The 19,317-nt window shown below is 46.8% G+C and overlaps 1 protein-coding gene across 1 annotated transcript in view; it reads right to left on the reverse strand.

The window, feature by feature from the left end:
* The window catches only part of NRG2 (neuregulin 2), a 94,193-nt gene that overhangs the window by 63,070 nt on the left and 11,806 nt on the right, over positions 1 to 19,317 (reverse strand). The window contains exon 2 of the mRNA XM_014959672.1: positions 3,699 to 3,870. Coding sequence (XP_014815158.1) covers positions 3,699 to 3,870 — 172 coding nt within the window. The remainder of the gene's footprint in view (positions 1 to 3,698; positions 3,871 to 19,317) is intronic.

Consider the following 19,317-nt stretch of genomic DNA (forward strand, 5'->3'; position numbering starts at 1 on the left):
TCTATCAACTTTTAGTTTCAAAACTGTATCGTGTACCAGCCATCAGATAAAGCATGCAATGTTTTAAGTATCTGTTCAGAAAGGCTAATTATTTTGCCAGAGCACTAGTAACATGAAAATATAAAAATACCCTAAATTATACACGCAGAGCCAAAGGTTAGGATTTTGCCAGCGTATCAGATCTCAAATCTTTATTTTTTTCAGAAAGCCTGACCCAACTCCTATGAAATTTAATAGATTTTATTTTAACTGGCTTTGACTCTAGTTCACAAGAAAATCATGGAACCAAGAACACAAGACCAAGACCTTCAACTTTCTTAGAAAAAAAAAAAAAAAAAAAAAAGACTCCTTCACCTGATGGCACCAGAATTTTTGCCGGTAAGTTTAAAAAACAAGAGGGAAGACGATTGATGGAAAAGCCAAAAAGCTGACATGCAGTTAACTGCTCTTCTCCTCCTTACAACATATACTTCCCTTATTTTAAAAGAGATCTCCTACTCTAAGAAGGCCAGTGGGATCAGATGAAAATTGTATCACAAAAAAAAAAAGGGGGCTTCCGTCATGCTTTCTACTTAGAGATCTCAAGGGTCTTTAAACACACAAGGAGGAAAGCCAGGCACAGAGCAGTAAAGGAATGACTCACGGAGGGCAACCATGTTCTTCTTGTCTCCCCTCCTAATCCTCTGCATGTTGCCTAAGGGCCGCAGAGTTGCAGACAAAGAGTCCAACACAAAGCTCTGCCCAGCCCTGCCAGGGACTCACAGGGCCAAGGGAAACACAATGGACAACACCTCTACATCCTGGCAGGACTCGGTTTGACTCCAGCAGGCAGCTCTATTAGATCTTTGGATCAAACTTTTAAAGAAATGATCCCATGCACCTGGCCCGGTGCTGCATAGTCCATGAAGCTTTTTGCCTTGTGTACTTTCTCTATGAAAAGTCCCTTCCCAGTGTTCTATTTCTAGCCCTCTGGAAATCCCACTCTACTCTGAACTGAAAGGAAGAGCAGAGGATTATCTGTAGAGCAATGTCATCTCTAAGAGGAGCCAGATATGGGGTATAAAGCCCATTAATCTTGATTTAATCATCATAGAGTGAGACATCCTTTCTTAGCTTTACATGTTAGGGTGTTTGTCTTTCCCCTCCTAACCTGGTGGAAGTAATGATGTATACCCATATACCATGTCCAGTTTTGGGTCTCTCTACTGAACTTAGCCCCACTAGCTACTTAATGCAGGTATGCAAGGTCATGAGGGCTCCCTCGATCCTCAGCCTCCATGCACAGAGCAATTTTTGATGTTTACTGCATGCAGTCAAGACCAGAAGGAGGCAGGTCCAATGTCAGAGAGCACTCTGCCCTCCAGGTGTTTTCAAGACCCGAGACCTAGCAAACCCAGTGGAGAGGAGAGCCTGAAGGCTGAGGATGCCAGACTGGGTGTCCACAAACCCATTCAGATCTGCTTGGAGAAGTGTTCCTGCACTGCTGCCTGCTCAAGAAGGGGCAAATGGTCAGCAAGCGGTTATCGTCTCAGAGCTGTCCCAGCTCGACAGCTGCTTGAATCCAGCCTCCGTAGCCAGGTCCTGGGCCCAGACTGGCAATCTCTCCACTTAATTGCATGTTTTAACAGCAGCAGGGAGCAGAAGCAGGATGGGAAGCAATTCCGGGGGCAGATCAGTGGGGGATCCTTTGGGCTCACACCTTTGCTGCTGAAGAAGCCTCAGACACTGGAGGAGGCAGGTGCTCAGCTTGCTTTAAAATGTTTATCCTTGAGCTTATTTTGCCAGCAGGAAGCACTTCTAGCATGCACATGTCTTTGTCCTGTCACTGGCAGGCTGTGAGCCAACATGTTGCCATGGAAACTGGTAAATGCAAAATTATGACTTGACACTAGTGTCCTGAGGAAAGAGGAGCAACCTTCTTCCATATGTTTATGTCCCTGACCCAGGGAGTGTGTGCCCCCCCTGCACCGCTGTGGGTGGGATGCCATCCTGTCACAGCTTCGTGCTGGACATGGGGTGCCAGGAGGCAAGGAAGGACTATGATCTCTGGGAGCACAGCAGGGAAATGCTGCAAGAGGCGCTTTTTGCCTTTGCCAGGATCTCTCCCCAGAGAATTTTGCTGGGTGTTTGGTCTGGGGCTGATTGGTCTCTAGCTCTATGGGAAATAGCTCCCCAAGATCCCTGCAAGACCCCAGCGCCAGCACACCGGGGGTCCCAGGAGCTGCCTGCCCGCAAGGATGCAGTGTCCACATGCAGTGTCCACAAGGACTGTCAGGCTTCCCACGCCTGGCTGCGGTGGGTGGCGCAGACATTCCTGCAGGGCATCCCAGCTCCAGTACCCATCGGTAAACAACTGATGCCATGAGGCTGACGAGGACCACAGAAATGCTGAGGGCAACAGAGCAAACAGGCAGGCCCAGTTCTGTCCTACCTCTGTGCCTGCATGCCCCGACAGCCCTCCCTGAGCAGACAGCATCCATTAGATACAAGCCAGTTATCCTGGATCCACTGGTGTTTCCAGCCTAAGCCTTCCACTGACCACCTCTCTGCCTCATCCTCAAACAGCCATGAATCCTACAGGTATTATGAAGGAATTCACCCATTTGGGGTTTGAACTTTGAAATCAAAACTAACGGGACTGAAATTAAATTAGAGCAATTGACAATGACCCATTTGAGCACTTACTGATTTTTCTAACTGATTTTTTAGTGGCTTCTAATTTTGAAAACTGATACTCTGTCGAGTCCATAATGAGAAGGAGTGAGCTATTTTTCACGCACTCAGACATAACGTATGTTAGCAAAGAATTACTTTCAGGTTTTCCAAGGAGTTGGGCAGTCGCAAGCTGACTTTGCTGCCGGCTAGGTCAGGATATATGAATGTAAATATAGTAATGATTGTGGAATAATTTTAAGATACATCATATGTAAATATTTGGCCTTGAAAAATATCAACATGGATCCATTTAAATAAATTCCCAGTGAGAACCCCTTAGCCTAGCCACTAGGGTCTCTTTCTCCTGGTGTTCTTGCACTGCCTGAATGAGGCAGTCCCTAGGAGGACACTCACTGAGAGCAGCAGCCCCAGTGCTTCTCTGCGGGGGAACTTTGGGGCAGCCGTGATGGAGCTTGCCCTGGGTGCAGCAACACAAGGTCGCGAGTAACTCCAGGTCCTAATTGTGATGTGTTCTTTATCCTTGCAATCACCTTAGATGCTTTTGAGTCCACCCAACTTAAAGTGAGAATGGAGCGATTCCTCCCACATTTACGCAGGCCTGCTGTTTGCTTGTGGGGTGACTGCTTCTGCATTTAAACACTTAATCACAAAGCAGGACTCACCGCAGGTAATCTGAGCTGCCTACAACCAGTCTACATCTAGCAGGGAAAAAGCTGTCTCCCCAGGTCACTGGGCACCCATCATCTCAGATACCAAACAATGCAGTTACCCAAGGAGAGCCCCATCTACAAATCCAGCATCTATCCTGCATGCACCTTGCTCCTCTAGCTTAGCTACTCTTTGAGGAAACTGGGAATCTTCCTCACTATCCCAGGCAAGGTAAATGGGCTGTGTGTGGTCCTGTGATTCCAAGGAAGCATCTCAGCATCGCTCAGCACAGCAGCACTCCTAGCCAGATGGTCCCCCAGACCCTGACACCCTGCATTAGTGAGCAAAGCAGAGCAGCCCCACAGCATACTTACTTCCCATTCCCATACTTGATCCGGATGTCTTTGCTCTTCTTCAGCTCTTTGCCATCTTTAAACCATTTGTAGGAGGGCTGAGGGTTTCCAGCAGTCGCCTCACATTTCAGTGAAATCTTTTCACCGACATGAACGTTTGGGCTTTTCAGTTTCTTCAGTTTGGGAGGGACAGCTACAAAAAGAGAAACCAAACAATGTGAAACCTGCCTCTTTCAGAGGCTGTGCACAAGCGATGTGAGCTCACCAACCCCCCTCCCCTGGGAAAAGCACTTGCTCAGCTCCCCAGGTTTTACCAGCACACAGGTGGGGAAGGAGCACAGAGTCAGAAATACCCGCGTGGGGAACAGAGGGAACCCCTGGGTCTGGCTGGGTCTTTTCTCTGCTCCCCGTGGCCAGACTCGACTGCTCCATGGCTGCCCTTACTCCTGTGCGGGCAGGACCCGTTGCATCTCCTGCTAGCCCAGGGGTTTGCTCCACTCTCCAGGCTCTCCTGCCAGGCCAGAGCCAGGGATGCAGGAGCTCCAGATCATCCGAGACTATTTTCCCCTGCATCCTGCCATTGCTGCCAATGATTACCCACACCTACATCACCTTTGCTGCTGCCAATGGGAGAGCTGCCAATCCCACAGCACCACCAACCACAGCGTTTCGCTGAAGAAGGAGCAGAGGCGAGTGACAGGGATCAGTCCCCTGTCCCCCAGCAGTGCGTGCCACAGATGCTCCCTGCCCGCTGCCGAGAGGGATGGTCATTCAGCACAACAGCATCAGCAGCAGAGCAACAGCCACTGAGAGGGGCTGCAACATAAACCTGCACCTATAAAGGATGAGAAGAGGAGGGACAGCTATTCTTCAGGTTGCAGGCAGAAAAATGAAAGAATAAAGCCATTTAAAATGGTCTTAGGACCTGCAGTATCAGACTGGCCAACAGCCCTTCCAGACTGAAGCCTGGCTCTACATGTGAGCTTCCCTGGATGTTTCAGAGAGGTGATTTTACCATGCACCTGGAACACCAGGCAGAGAGGGAGACACTTCTTATCAAACTCTGCCAGGCTTTATGTTAAACCTGACAAAAAAGGATTAGCAGGCTTGCAATTTTTCTTTCAACTGACAATTCTGCGTTCTTCTAGCTCCCTTTTTCATTCTCAGCATTAACCTTACAAAATAAAATAGCAAGTTGCTGGTTTTGCCTTAAGAATATTGGTAACAATGGTTTCCACATTCTAAGATGTGTTACAGATAAAGTACTTCCTCTGTCTAATATGCACAAGCCATCTTTTAGTTGCCTAGTGCATTCTGATCTCATGATATGGAAGAACAATCAAAGGAGGAGGAACTGCATGGGTTTCCTTAGACCAATCGCTATTTTATAGAACTTTATATGTCTCCACTCATTATTCATGCCAATCTAAGTTATCGTAGGTTGGTTTTATTTAAAGGCTGTTTTCACTGAAAGTGATCTTATACAATATAAAAAGCACAGCAATCATCAGGCATATGCTCCCATGGTAGAAAGCTCCAAGGACTCGCATATTCCTTTGCTTTACGTGCCAGGGCATGAGAAGCTAAATTGTCCTTAATTGAAAAGATACAAACATGGACAGAAATAGAACAGTTCAGGGTAAGGCGAATTGGCAGGGCAAAGCTCACAGTGACTGAAAGACAAACTCAGAGATATCTGTGACCGTGACAGGAGAGGTGCCTGGCAGTGCAGTGTGGGTGATGAAGCAGGTCTGGTCCCACACGCCAGACCTTCTGCTGACTCTCAGCTGCACCAGGGCCAAGGCGCAGGAGCAAACTGCGGATCCAGGAATGCAAAGGAAGTATGTTTAGTGCATCAAGGAAAAAAAAAATAAACCCCACCAAATATTCTTCCTGATTTTTTGCACACCCAAGTCTGCTGCAGGCTCCTGAGAAACCTGAGAAAGCCACAGGCAGCAGGACAGGGAGGGCTGCACATGTGCTAATGGGGCAGGGACAGCATGAAAAATGGCTTGGATGGCTGCAGGCAACTGCTTTGGGCTGCACGCTGACATCTTGCACTGCTTCCAGGTCACTGTGCTTTGGCAGAGACACAGAGACTGCTGAACAAAACCAGTTCCAACTTTCCCCAAATTTCAGGAGTTCTGTGAAAATCCAAGATGTCCTGGGTTTTGTGAAGCCAGTATCGCTGATCCTTGCCTAGAAATGGGTCACCCAGAAGAGCAGGAAGGCAATGAATGGGGAAGAGAGCTTGTCTCTTCTCAGAACACTGTGCACAAAGAGCTGGGAAGGTAAACAGGACCTTGCTTTTATAGGGGTCATTTTAGGGAATAGAGAAATAGACTCTGTCAAATATTTATTCTGTCTGAACGTGTGTGTCAGTTGGTTCCTATTGTACACTGAGGTCACCCTGTACCATGCCAACAGTATACATATGCCTTAGATACTGGGAAGGTCCTGACCTTGGCATTGGGGTATCTGCTTCATATTATTTTCAGGCTTGTGGTCTACAGAATCATGAAGCAGGCAGCACGGCCTGAGAGAAAGATGTGTCAGCCCAGCCCCTCTCCACAGAAAATGCTGGCAAGAGCATAGCAAAGCCCAGAAGCCTGAAGATCATTGAAAGAAAGGGCCAAGGACAAGCAAGAAACCTTCCAAGATCTCTATCCCCTGGTTCCTCCCCACAGATGTGAATCACACCTCACCCAAACCCATGCACCTCTTGCACCTTGCGCTCTTGGCCTCCAGTGATAAATTATATGACATTCATAAGTAGGCAGGTCCAAAGAGACATGTGCCGAGTGCAGCAGAGATGGAGCTGATGCTCACACAGGGCAGGGGCTCTGCCTGCATCACACCATTTCAGCAGAGTGTCCTGCCCAGAAAAAGGGCAGAAAATATGTTTCCTCCCCAGATTGCACGTCTTCAGCTGTCTTACTATGGGAGGGAAAGGGACTGTGTGTTCAGCTCACAAGCTGTACTTCATGAGCTGTAATTCCCCAGCTGAATAAGACAGGTTAGTGAAAAGGGAATCCGATCCAGAAATATGTTGGACTGTGTCTGGGAAAAGTGCACAAAGACACAGAGCTGCGTTCCCTGACACCCAGCACATCTGTGCGCCTTCCTGTCACACTACAAGCGTGGCTTCTGCTCGGACAGCAGCATGGAAGAGCCCAAGCCAGGGGACACAGCATCCAGAGCCATCCACACGCCGCTCCGGTTGAAAGGGAAGCCCAGCCTTGATCTCCTGGAAGGGCTGCTCTGAGCTAGAAAGTCTCTCTTCATAATTCCTGCATCTTTTAGAAAAACACAGAAATCCTCATTTAGAGCCATTAACTGCTGATGAGTCTGCTTAATGCCAGCCAAAGGCCTTTCACTGGTTTTCATTCGTATTGTTTAAATTGCAGCCTTTATTCCGAGCCTGAATTTCTCTAACTTTGGCTTTCAGCCAAGAGATCTCTCTGCCTTTCTCTGGTAAATTTGAACCTCATCTAGCAACCAGAAACGTCTTCCCTTTTTAGGTACGTGCAAACTACGAATGAATCACCTTTCAACCCTCTCCAGCAGTAAACCCAAGTAGCTCGAAAGACCAAAGCAGCAAACAGAGTGCTAATACTAAGTACATTGAAGACAAAGTTTTACATTTTGCTTCATTTTCAGCTTCTACATCAACCCATTTCCTCTCTCTGCCATGTCCAAATCACAGAGTTGCAGCTCTGAAAGTCGGAGCTTGGTTCAAGCAGACGTGAGGATTTTAAAAGTGCCCCCTTTCTTTAGTGCTCTCAACATTTTGGGTCATTTTAATCTCCTCTCTGTTTGGTGCTTTTTGAAACATGTTGGGAAAATAAAGTCACAAGCTTCATACATATCAAGATAACATACTATGCTTGGCAAACAGTCTCAGATGTATGCCAAGTGGGTTCCAGGCCCAATTTACCCATGTTTCCACCAGCTTCTGGCTTCCCAGCCTCCTCCACACAGGTTACTGCTGCTCAGATGTGGCCAGAACACCTTTTGTCAGACCCAAAACACCAAACCAGGGCCACCCAAGTCAGCCCATCATCCTGGCACAGGCTGAGTTGAAGCTGCCGTTTCAGCTCCTCATCATCTGAATCTCATGGCTCTGGCCTGCCAGCTTGTGGCCTCCTCCACAGCTAGATTAGCAACACACACTGCTCAGCCACTACGATTTTCTGACCTGTTTCAGAGTCATGTTTCACTGAGAGGCCTTTGCAGGAGAGGTGTGCCCTCTGATATCAGTTCCAGTGTCTACTGCCAAGCTACCACCTTCTTTTGGAGAGGAGAGGGTTACAAAACTCTGAAAAACTTATGCCCTATGAGTTGCTTGACCATCCACCATAATCATAGAATTGTTTAGGTTGGAAAAGACCCTTGAGATCATCAAGTCCAACCATATAACAGGACTTATATATACACACTGCTTTAATTAATTCACTTCTGATTACATTTGATATTATATTGAAGTACCTTGATGATAACAACACTTCTTTTACTTCTGGTACCTGGAGTATGCCTGAAAACACCTTAGAGCCTCAACTCAAAACATCATTAATCACAAATGGGCAGAGTGCCCAAACGGAGTCCAACAATGGTGCAGTAACAAAACCACCTCCCACACACAAAGCATCATACACAAACAACCCCTCAGCAGCCTAAAGCAGAAGGAAGTCATCCTGGAAAAGGTGCTCAGTGAACTCTATAACAGCCAACACTAGCCACAAACACTGCTTCAAGAGCTGTGTCTTGCTCAGTGGGAGATCCTCCAGAGCAGACAATCTACAGACACATCTGGGATTTCCAGGCAACAGACATCACGAGTAGATGTGACTTATCTTCCTGGCCTCCTCCAGAGGATGCAGTGCCAACCACTGGAGGCTCCCCCACACTGCCTGGCACATGGCGGGTGGCAAAATGTTTAGGTATGTGGATCCGGAGAACTCAGAGGGCAGGATCCTTCTGTGTCTCTCTGAGCAGCTGAGGAAGAAGGCAACTTAGCTCCTATGGCCACAGAAAAGGGAGGCTGAAAAATGCTTTCTCATAGGAATGTGGGAGATGCGAGGAGAGCTGGTACCTACAGACTCACAGGTGGTGCCTTGACATGCCTACACCAGAGCAATGACTTTCAGCACACTCTCTCTACCCGACTAATCCTCAGGTCAGGACACCCCTCCTCTGCACAGGTGGCCTCTTGGAAGTGGGCGATGTTTCTCAGACTCCCCAAGCCATTGGCCCCAAGACAGCCCTTCCACACAGGGCCAGGGCTTGCAGCCTCCAGGCTACTGTATTGGAATGGAGAAGCTGCAGATCCAGCAGTATCTCCAAGGGTCTGCACTCCCAGTTCTCAAAAGGGAAATCTGGACACCCAAAGGATGCTACAGCCCAAGTCCTTGAGGCTTCCAGGCTCCTTGCCATTGAAGTACAAGATCTGGAGGCATGACACCACCCAAGCCACATCTCGAAGTTATTCCCTAAGGTCCTTCTGGAGAGGCCCCACCACCTTACTGCTCAAAATCTCACCCACAGGAGTATAGGCCTTCCCTTTGACGTAGGGTACCTCAGATGGTTTCAGTGTTCTCCCAGATGGAAAACTGTAGAATTTATCTTTCTGTGGGAAATGTTTTGCAGCCTCAACTCACTCCAAATTCAAACACAAATTTTGGCAAAGATGGCAACTCCTTACCAAACAGAATTTTCCCCATTTCTGTTGTTTCTACTACATATCCCTGGCACAGGGTATCACCAATGCAGGTCTGGAGACTGGATGTGTCTTGGTGGGTCAGCATGCTCTGCGCTGGGTTAATCTTACTTCTTGGCTAATGCAGTGCTACAGCTTCTGGTACGTTTGCTGCCTCTACTGTTTTTATCAGAGGCAACACTCCTTTAGCCTGTGTTTGCTTTAGCCTTTATTTGACAAGGAGACAAAGCTGAATCTCAATAGCAGCTCCTGCCCACCTCAACTGTTTGATCATTTCAATACTGTCAGCAAATGCCAACTTGTCAAAAGGTACCTGCTGTGAAGAAAGCTCTCTCCAGCCAGAAGGCATGGAAACATGGGGTCCACCTGAAAAAAAAAGTCTTGCTTAATACTTTACATGGTCTAAGTGTTTGTCCTCCTTTTCTCTGGTTTTTATAGAGTAGGTAAAAACACAGTCACTGCTGTCCACCTAGGCAGGAAGTGGCAGCTGCAGCTGGGACTCTGAGCAGAGTTCAGCTCCTTGGTGGCAGGGTCACAAGAACTTCTCTGAGTCTATGGTAACAGGGCTGTACTTAAGTTAAGTGGTATCCAAAACATGGGAGGGACCCCGGCTTTATTCAACACATGGACACAACCTTCACAAACCACACAAAGTCCAGAGCCTGTTGGAGAGAACCTTGGTGTCAAAGTGACATATTGCCCTATCCCAACCTCTGCCACAACCCACCGGTGGGTAACTACAGGCTCCAAATTGAGAATATAAAATATAATATAGTACCTGTAATATGCATTAGGCAGCCTATATTTCCAGTTTGTGCAAAAAGGATGATTGGTCTTTCTCACAGCTGTTAACGTGACTGCGTTTGCGCACTGCAGCAGCTCACTTAGACCTCTGCCTCCTGGGCAGGGGTACAGGGCAGGTCAGCCACAATGTCAAATTTAAATTTCCAAGGGGCAGAATTCTGCTGTAGCCACCATCAGGCCTTCTAATTAACACATAGCAATGTATCTTTTACTAGATCTGTGACGGTAGGGACTCCACTGTGGGAGCCTGGACTAGGTTATGTGGCTCACCTTGGGCATTTACACCTCACCTCCACTGCCCATGCTCCATCTGTGCAGTAACTGCAAAGTCGTAGACTTCAGCAAGGGTTAGTAACCCAAAGCTCTCCCAAGGACATGGGAGATGTACTCCGTGCCTAGCATGCACCATGCTGTTGTGCCCTTCCTGCAGAGGTACATCAGCAGGAGTCAGAGGCATATCTTTGTGTTCCTGGGAGAGGTTCCACTTTGAAGCTGTAGACAGTAGGCATGACAACACGGGAGCCATTCCTCCAGGACCTAGAGGGTCTGCTGAGGACGTCCACCCAGCTGACTCACACAGAACAGGCAGTAATGTGGAGAGGACCCAGATGACTGGAAGTGTGAAGATGCTGAAAAGACTGGTATCAGCAGACTTGGGGTTGGAATGAAGCTTGGAAATCTTGTTGGAGCCAGAATGGCTGCATTATTCCTCCCAGCATGTCCCATAGCTTCCCTACCATGCAAGTTCTTTTCCCTTAACTAGGTTCCTGTAGCCCTCTGTCTCAGGGAGGAGAAATTACTACAATGGCAATCCACAGCACTAAATATATATATTTAAAACTGTGAGTTACAAAAATCAGAATTTCATGACCATTCCCATTGGCCAAAGAAAATTGACTGGAAAGTCACCAGCAGGTTTGCCGAACTAGGTTTGCTCTCTATAGGATCCCTCTGGCAGCTCAAATCACAGGAAAAGGTGCCACAAAGCCAGCAAGTTCACCCTCCTCTTACAAATACTGACTCCACTTACATAAAAGAGCAACTGATAAATTCCTCCTCCTCTGTCTTTTCTTTCCCACATTTAATATTTAGTTATTCTTGTTTCAAGTGAAAGTTTTGAAACTGGTGTACGATTCAGTTCAGAGCCTTAGGCTGAAATCTCAGCTCCACTGAAATCAGTGAGCATTTGGCCACTGGGAAATGATGTCTTCCCAACACCCAGTCTGTCCACCCAAATTGTTAAGACAGCTGGGGTGTGCTTTTATCACAGGTTGGGCAGAAATGCTGGAAGTGCACTCAAATGCCCAGCTGAATAGCATAACAGCTACAAGTAATTCACAAATATCCAGTATTAAAATCCATAGCTGAAGTGTTTGGATTTGCCAAACCTAGTACTCTATGAACACTAGCGGGTTTGCAAACAATGTAATTGGAGTAGAATTGCTATTGTGTTTGTTTGTTTTGAATATTTTTGGCCAGGAAGTTGTCCTGGAGGTATAGTTGAGCATAAGTGGTCTGGTGGAAAAATGTCATTCATTCTGTTCCTATTAAAACCAAAAACAATAGCCACACAAAGACAGCAGCGACAATTTCTGCTCTTCATGCCTCTAACAATGTGTTTTCAACCCTAAAGGCAACATCTTGTTTGTACCCAATTGATTCTGGGATCATATTTTATATAATCAAATATATCTTTGAACAAAGATATATTTTATGAACTGCTCCATTTCCAGATGACCTTGGAAACAGCAATTCATAAAATATAGCTTTATCTCTATCTTCACAATCAGTTAGAAAAATGGCCCACCCATATTCTGTGGACTGCCAGTCAAGACCCAGCCAACAAACAAATTATCCAGAGCATCCAAAACTTTAAAATACATTAATTCTTTGTTTCAGCCACTGAACACTAAGCCCAAATTAATTGCCCTAGTACCCTGGTAAAGACCTGGGTGGCATCCAACGTCTTTCAATCACCAAAGGAAAGTGTAACCCTCACTCCAGGAGACAAAACAATCTAAGTTAGCAAAAAAGACTTGTTTCATTAAATGTTTATTATGAAATCTGTACATGAAACCATATATAGACCCCTTGCAGTCATGGCAAAGCCTGTTAAACAGGCTTCCCTGTTTCAGGATACTGGGAAGGATGTGCTAATGCAAAATGGCCATTAGTGGAATATCACTGGTTCTAGAAAGGAATGATAAAAATCTATTTGGTGCTTTACAGCTCTCCCAACCACAGCAGCGTTTCCTTAAAACACAGTGGGGGTGGGGTGGGGGAAAGCTCAGTTAAAGAGGAAAAGAGGAGTTGAAATTCTTTTAACAGAGACTCCACTGCCTGCACTCTCCCAGTGACAAGGGGACAGAAGACACACCATCATGGGCCGGAGGGAGCATCACAGATTAACTTGCAAAAACAAAAGTCGCTGCAATGGGGACAACCCCAAACACCACCCACCAAGTTCTTCAGATAAATCAGCAGGAAGGTGCACTACACACAGACAAATGTGACTGAGTAACAAGTAAACCTTCCTCTCTCTGCCCAGCCTTGTCTTGTGCCCATCAAATTAGGTGCAAAAGCAAAAGGCCAGTGATGCACTCTTACCTTTAGATAGAACAGCACTTCCGGACATCTCTTTCCTCCTCTCTCAGTATCTTGTATTTAAACAGAATGAGGACCCCAGAGGTGTTAAGTTACTGAGATGTCAGGTTTGAGGTCAGGAAGACCATAAAGACAGAGTGCCCTCTGCAGTACCATGCTGTGGAGGAACTGTTCAAACCCAGCCCTCACCAGCAAAATCCCAGCAAAGAATCTGCCCCGGCAGACTTACAGGTGAGGGTCAGTTTTAACAGTTTTTAAACATGCTTAACATCAGCACGTAGGGAAAAATCAGAAAAATCTGGGCTGACTTACAAAGATGTTAATTCAGGTCAGGAAGAAGTCAGGTGAAGGTCAGATGCAGCAGCCCAGTTTATAACATTTTTTGGATATTTTTACCTCCCAGGAAGTCCTGGGCCAGAGGATGTCCCAGTGTTTCATACATGACCAGGTGGAAACACTGCACAAAGCAGGCATTCAAAGAACAAAGCACTTTAACGTCTGGACAAATAAATTGGCTTAGCCGTCTCTAACACTGAGGTGGGGGAATTTTTAACTTTTAACCTATAAAATAATATTTGCTAGCATTCCATGACAAAAGCCAACCACTTGTAGTCTTAATTACAGTATTTTTTTTTCCATGTCTCTGCTTACTTTGAAAGTTCACCATTGTCTCTGGTAGGGTTTTGACAAATCCACCAGAGGGTATTTCCAAAACAGAAAGCTGTGTTTTTATCGGGATCTCCCCACAAGAGACCCTGGGGCTTGCATTAAAGTCTTGTTTGTTCTCTGTAATGTTATATTAGAAAGATTAAAAGTTTTTGTTTTTTTTTTCTGTTAGTTCAAGAAATGCTTTAAAGCACTGGTACCAAAAGAACCTCAGACAGTGACCGCAGGTCTGTTTTTCATCCAAACACAGGAAACGGAAAGAAAATAAAGATCATCCCCGAGACAGCCAGATACATACATGCCAAACACCGCCAAGCGTGGACAGAACTGCCATCCTACGCTATGATATTCTCCCAGCACCCGGGTGCTTGGATAGCTGGCCAGGCCGAGCTCTGCTCCAACACTGACCTCTCTGTTGGGATCAGCGGGACCCTCTGTGCAGGAGAACATGGTGTGGGCAGAGGTGCCGGCAGCGCCAAGTGCTGGCTGAGCCAGGGCAGTGCCCAAGCCCCGCAGAGAAGGGGCCACCCTCCTCCCTGGGCTGCAGGGAAGCAGCGAGCTGTAAATTCCATTTGGGACTCTGGGCACTGCCCAGTGGAGACACTAACACAGCGTGTCTCCTGCCTTGTCCAGAGTGTGGCTTCCCAGCATTGTTCTGAATAGCTCTGGACCCCCACTGAAGCGCAGCGATGGGTGGCTCACACTGAAATGTCCCCCAACCAGGCTGATTTACAGCTGCCAGGAGTCTCAAGGATGTCAGCTCTTCCTGATTAATTTTTTTATCCTTATTTTCCCTCGTTTTATATTTGAATATTGCTTATTGCAATATTCTTCAGAACTATTCTCTGGAAAGCCATACTGGCTAATTTTTGGCTTGTAAATTGCTCATGAGCAGTTTGTGGCTTGTGTTTTAAAAAAAAAAATAATCAAGCAACTCTGGCTCATTTTGGTTGGATAAAGAGATTTTGTGGCCTCCATCAATTCTAGTGCCTGACAGCAGTGACAGAGCTCTGATTATCACAAACATACAGTTGCAATTTTAAAATTTGCTTCCTGTGACTCTTCGTTAAAACTCAATCAACAGTTACTGCATCCACAAACATTTCTGGCAGAAAGTTCACTTTATAGAGTATTCATGGGGAACAAATAAGAAGGAAGGTAAAGCAGATATGAATTTTTGAAGTGAGCAAACCCCTGCTGGTTGTCCAGTTGCTCCACTGAAGGATTTAGGGAAGAGAGCAAAGGAAGGTGAGACACAAAACCTTTTCTAGAAGATACTGCAGAATGCAAGCAACCAAAACCAAAGATGAATGATGCAGCAGATAATGCAGCAGAGGAATGTGGATGAAGAAAAGACAATGTACAACATAGTGGGGGCCCGAGCAGAAAGACTATTCTGAGTTCAAAATGGATAGGGGTTTATTGGACCTGCTTTATATCTAGGTGCACATCACTAGGTGGGAACTTTCACCAAACTGGCCAACAGATCCTGCACAACAGAAACAACTTAAGGTGAAAAGCAGAGTTCCGAACAAAGGACAGTTGTTGAACAAAAACCTATTAATAGTGCTGGGTTTTATCCCAGAAATGTTGCGTAAAGTGGGACAATTCATATCCCTTCTCTGTGCTTCCATTTCCTCTCTCAAAGATCCCACTTAATATATTTGGGGCAGGGACTGTCTCTTGTTATGACTTTGTGCTGTGAATAGCACAAGGGGAACAATGCTGCAGTCGAGACCTCTGGATGCCACCACAAATGCCAATTTTAAGCAGCAGTGACAACAAGCGGAAGGAGTCTGGAATCCAAGGAAGACCTGAGAAAAGACAAGGCACAATGTGGGATTCATCTTGTATTATAAGCATGAATGGTTCTCATCTCCATACAGAGTGACAGGGAAAAGCAAAGAAGCAGGAGCTACACAAGAAAGAAGGCGGCTCCCTGGCCACACACTCCAGCTTAAACAAAATTCCCCCAGAGCTGCTCCTTCACTCCTGCACTCTCACTGCTCCTCACCTTCACCATCACTCCAAGCCATCCTTGAATAGCTCCCTGCAGAGGAATGCAACCACCTGAAAACCCAAAAAAGGGATGTTCAGGGGTCTGAGACACAGTATGAAAAACCTGATGGAAAGAGAGGGGTCTCCTCTGCTGAGGAATATTTTTGTATGAAACACCCCATCTAAATACCTTGTGCACGTGACTTTCTCATACACCTGTAGAAGGTGCAGTGGTGCTGAGGAGCTGCCCTGGAAAGGCCTGGATAGACCTTTACTATCTTCAGCATCTACAAAACCAACCTGGAAAGGCCCAAAGACAGGATTCAGGGGGACAGAAAATCACAGGTTTAGAAGAATAAGCTTGGAAGAACCTTTCAGAAATTGAGCAGACCATATACCTGCCCTGAGGTGAGATCAGCTATACAACATCCAGGATCCAGACACACAAACAACCTAGATATATCCCATCTCTCCTTTTGTCCTCCAGTTGTTTACACTGCCCCTTCTTTCTGTTTTGTTCTCCTTGACCACGCCAGCTGCCACCAACCACAAGTAACCAAAAATCACTCGTATTTGTCCTTCCTGTCTCAATTCACCTTGGCTGTGAAATACATGTTTTTTTTCTTTCCTTTGCAAAATCAATGATCTTGAAAACCTTGAACATCACTCTTAAGCTCCTTTCATTTCTGGAGATGCTGACTACCTCCCACATCTCAGTGAAGAGCTCCAAGCAGCTTTGTCTTCATGAAATCGAGAGAGCCTGAATCAGCCTCTCAGACAGGCACCTGAATATTTGGGCTGCTTTTCTGGGTTGTTTTGTCAGTTTGGGATGGTGCATCAGAAGCTGCACACAGCTCAGTGCTGCTTTGAGGCTGTGCTGCTCTCTGGTCACACTGTCCCCCTGGCTGCAGGATGCAGAAGCTGAGCTTCCACTTGTACTCATGCTCCATGAAAGGCTCTTCACCCTCATACCCTGTCTGTCCCTGGAGTGGCAGTTCTTCTACATAATGGCTAAGCCTGACACACCAAGAGAAGAAAGCCTTCCTGCTCACCTAGACACTGCTGTTTGTAGTTACAGGACCCCCATACACAAACAGAGGATGGATTCATCCTAGATCTGCTTTTATAATGGTGCTTCTGAACAAGGAACCACACCAGTAGTTACCTGAGTCTCAACCAAAGCCAGTAGATGATGAAGACTGAACATCACAGTCAAGCGCATCATACCCTATTATGCTTTTCATCCCATTTTTCAACTTGCACCCCTCCCTTTGTAATTTGGTGGTAAATAAATGTCTGGTCAAAACATCAGATAATTAACTGGGAGCGTCTTTGTGAACATGAACAAAACACAAACTGGTACCTCAAACAGGATCACACACCAGCCCTGCCATATGAAAGATACTCCAAAAAACCTTCCCAGGTAGCTACAGACGAACAGATCCAACTTCCCAAGTCCACTTGCAGACTTCCCTTAGCTGCTGTAGGAGCCCCAAGGAAACGCCACAGAGGTTAACTATGTGCGGCTCACCATGAAGGGCAGCAATTCACAAGACTTTAGCTCCCTACACTGTGTCCTACTTCACTCCCCTGACAATTTGACACACTGCTGTTTATCCTAATCCATTGTTCATGGTCCTCCCCACCCAGTTTTCAGCCCATGTGATACTCTCCTGTCCTTACCAACTGGAATTAATTTGGGGTGTTAGGGCTCTATCAAGAGACTTTACAATCTAAATGCTGGCAAAGTATTACCTGCTTTCATGCAGATATTTTGGCCTTTTGTCAGACACCCAGAGCGAACAAGCAAGCCATCACATTTTTTCTGGGGCAATTGGCTTGTAATTCCTGGCTCCCCCAGTGATCCTCTGAACAACCAGGTAACTTTGAGAGGGAGATCCTGGTCAGCAAGGATTCTTTGACAACCTAAACCCTACTCTTCCAGAACTCCCCTCTACCTCTAATTTGTTATGTAAAGCTGATGCTGCTAAAAAATTCAGCTGAACTTAGGTCAAGAGAAGATGGCTTTTGAAAGACTTCCAATGGTTCATTTGCAATAAATGGCTGAGGAATAAATCATTTCAACCCTGATGAGTCCTCAAGCAGCCAACTCTGTTAGCAGGGCAACTCCAGCAGCGAAGAACAGGGGAAGGCTTTGGTGACGCATGGGGACTCGTGACAGGCACAGAAAGCAGCCAGAAAAGACCACCATGCTGCAGAGAGACTGCCATGTTGGGTCAGACCATGCTTCTTGCTAGACAGGGACCTCCACTTCATGGCAGCAAGTATCACTTAGACCTTTTGAATAACTTCCCAGTAGGGAAGTCTTCTGCATTCTCTCAAGGACAGAGCTGTTTTTCTGCCCTGATGCCCAGATGCTTCATATAAATGTTTCTCCCGTTCTGCCAATCCTGCTACACTCTTGCCCTCACTGACTGCAGTGACAAAAACTTCCAGGCAGTAATGATGTACCAAGAGAAGACCAGCTGGGAGCAGCTGGGGATGTCTGAGTTTCCACCTTTGGCCTCAGCGGAGACATAAAGAAAGAGTACCTCATTTAAGAGACTTTCTATACTGGCACAGTGTCCCTTCTCCTTTCAGAGACGTCAGGTTTCAATCTTCTGGCATGCAAGCTGTTTCCAGGGTCCCCTCCCCCACTCCCAAATACAAAGGTCCTTCTCTACTCCCACACCATCCTTGCAAGAGCCATGGTAATGCTTCACACAGAAAGCACTAGCATCCTTGCACCAGGGCTAGTGACTGGGGGCATGGGACCTCCATCCACCATGAGGAGCCAGGCTTAGGACCACCACCACACCTCCAACAGCAGCTCAGCAGCCACAGTCCACCTGTGGACCGTGAGCTGAGTCAGCTCCCCATAGGACTTTCCCAGCATCTCAGGTCTGGCATGGTGGGACAGCACTGGAGGAGTGGATGTAAAGAGAAGGCTTCAGGAAGCTTCATGCTGTGGCACATGAGGGCACAGCTAAGGTGCCAGTCTGATAGCTCTCAGTGAGGACCATATTTGTGGTCTACAAAGCAAAATACCATACCTACACACGACTCCCATAGTGTCCTGGCCTGGCAGCTCAGCCAGCTCACCTGGAACAGCAGTGCAGCGCAGAAGGCCTGCTGACTCAGGAAAATACATCAAGTTGAGTCCCAGGCTGCTCTGACAGGTTTGGACTCGAGCAGCTAATCCAAGCCCAAACCTGAGGAAGGGGGACTGTCAACTCAGGCTGGTCTGCACAGCCTTTCTGCTCAGAGTGGCTTTTCCAGAGGGTACCAAGAACCTCTAAGGTGGGCTCCACTCTGAAGTGGTCCCCCTTTTCAGGGTATACAGGGAGCCCGAGGGCACAAGCCTCCTTCCTGCCACCCTTTCACCTCCTCCGTGGTGCTAACTGGAGGCAGCATCAAGAATCCAAGGCCAGCTCAGAATGGAGCTGCCACAAGAGCCTTTGGTTGCTCAGGCTAAGTGCAGTTGTTCAACCAAATCCAGCCAGCAGCACGGTAAAAACACTAGCCCTTTTTCTGCAGAATAAGAGGGTTTAAGGCAGGAATCTGGTGCAGAACAGTTCTTTCCCTTTAAATTCACACCCTAGGCCAAGCAAGTTTTGCAAGAGCCTCCCTGTGCAGACAAGCCCCAAGGCTTCAATGCAGAAAAACGCTGCTGCTGGGGAAGCACCCGAGCCACTTGGAGGCCAGGGCCCTGAGTATCACAACAGGGAAGCTGCTAAGCCTGCATGTGGCAGAAGAGATGGGGCAGGCTCGGAGATGTGTGTTCTCCTTTAGCATGAGAAAACAGCAAATATGTACAAGAGACCCTCTGTGTCTCTTTTGACCTGCAAAAAA

The sequence above is a fragment of the Calidris pugnax genome, unplaced genomic scaffold (assembly GCF_001431845.1).
Source record: "Calidris pugnax isolate Ruff unplaced genomic scaffold, ASM143184v1 scaffold418, whole genome shotgun sequence".
NCBI lineage: Eukaryota > Metazoa > Chordata > Aves > Charadriiformes > Scolopacidae > Calidris > Calidris pugnax.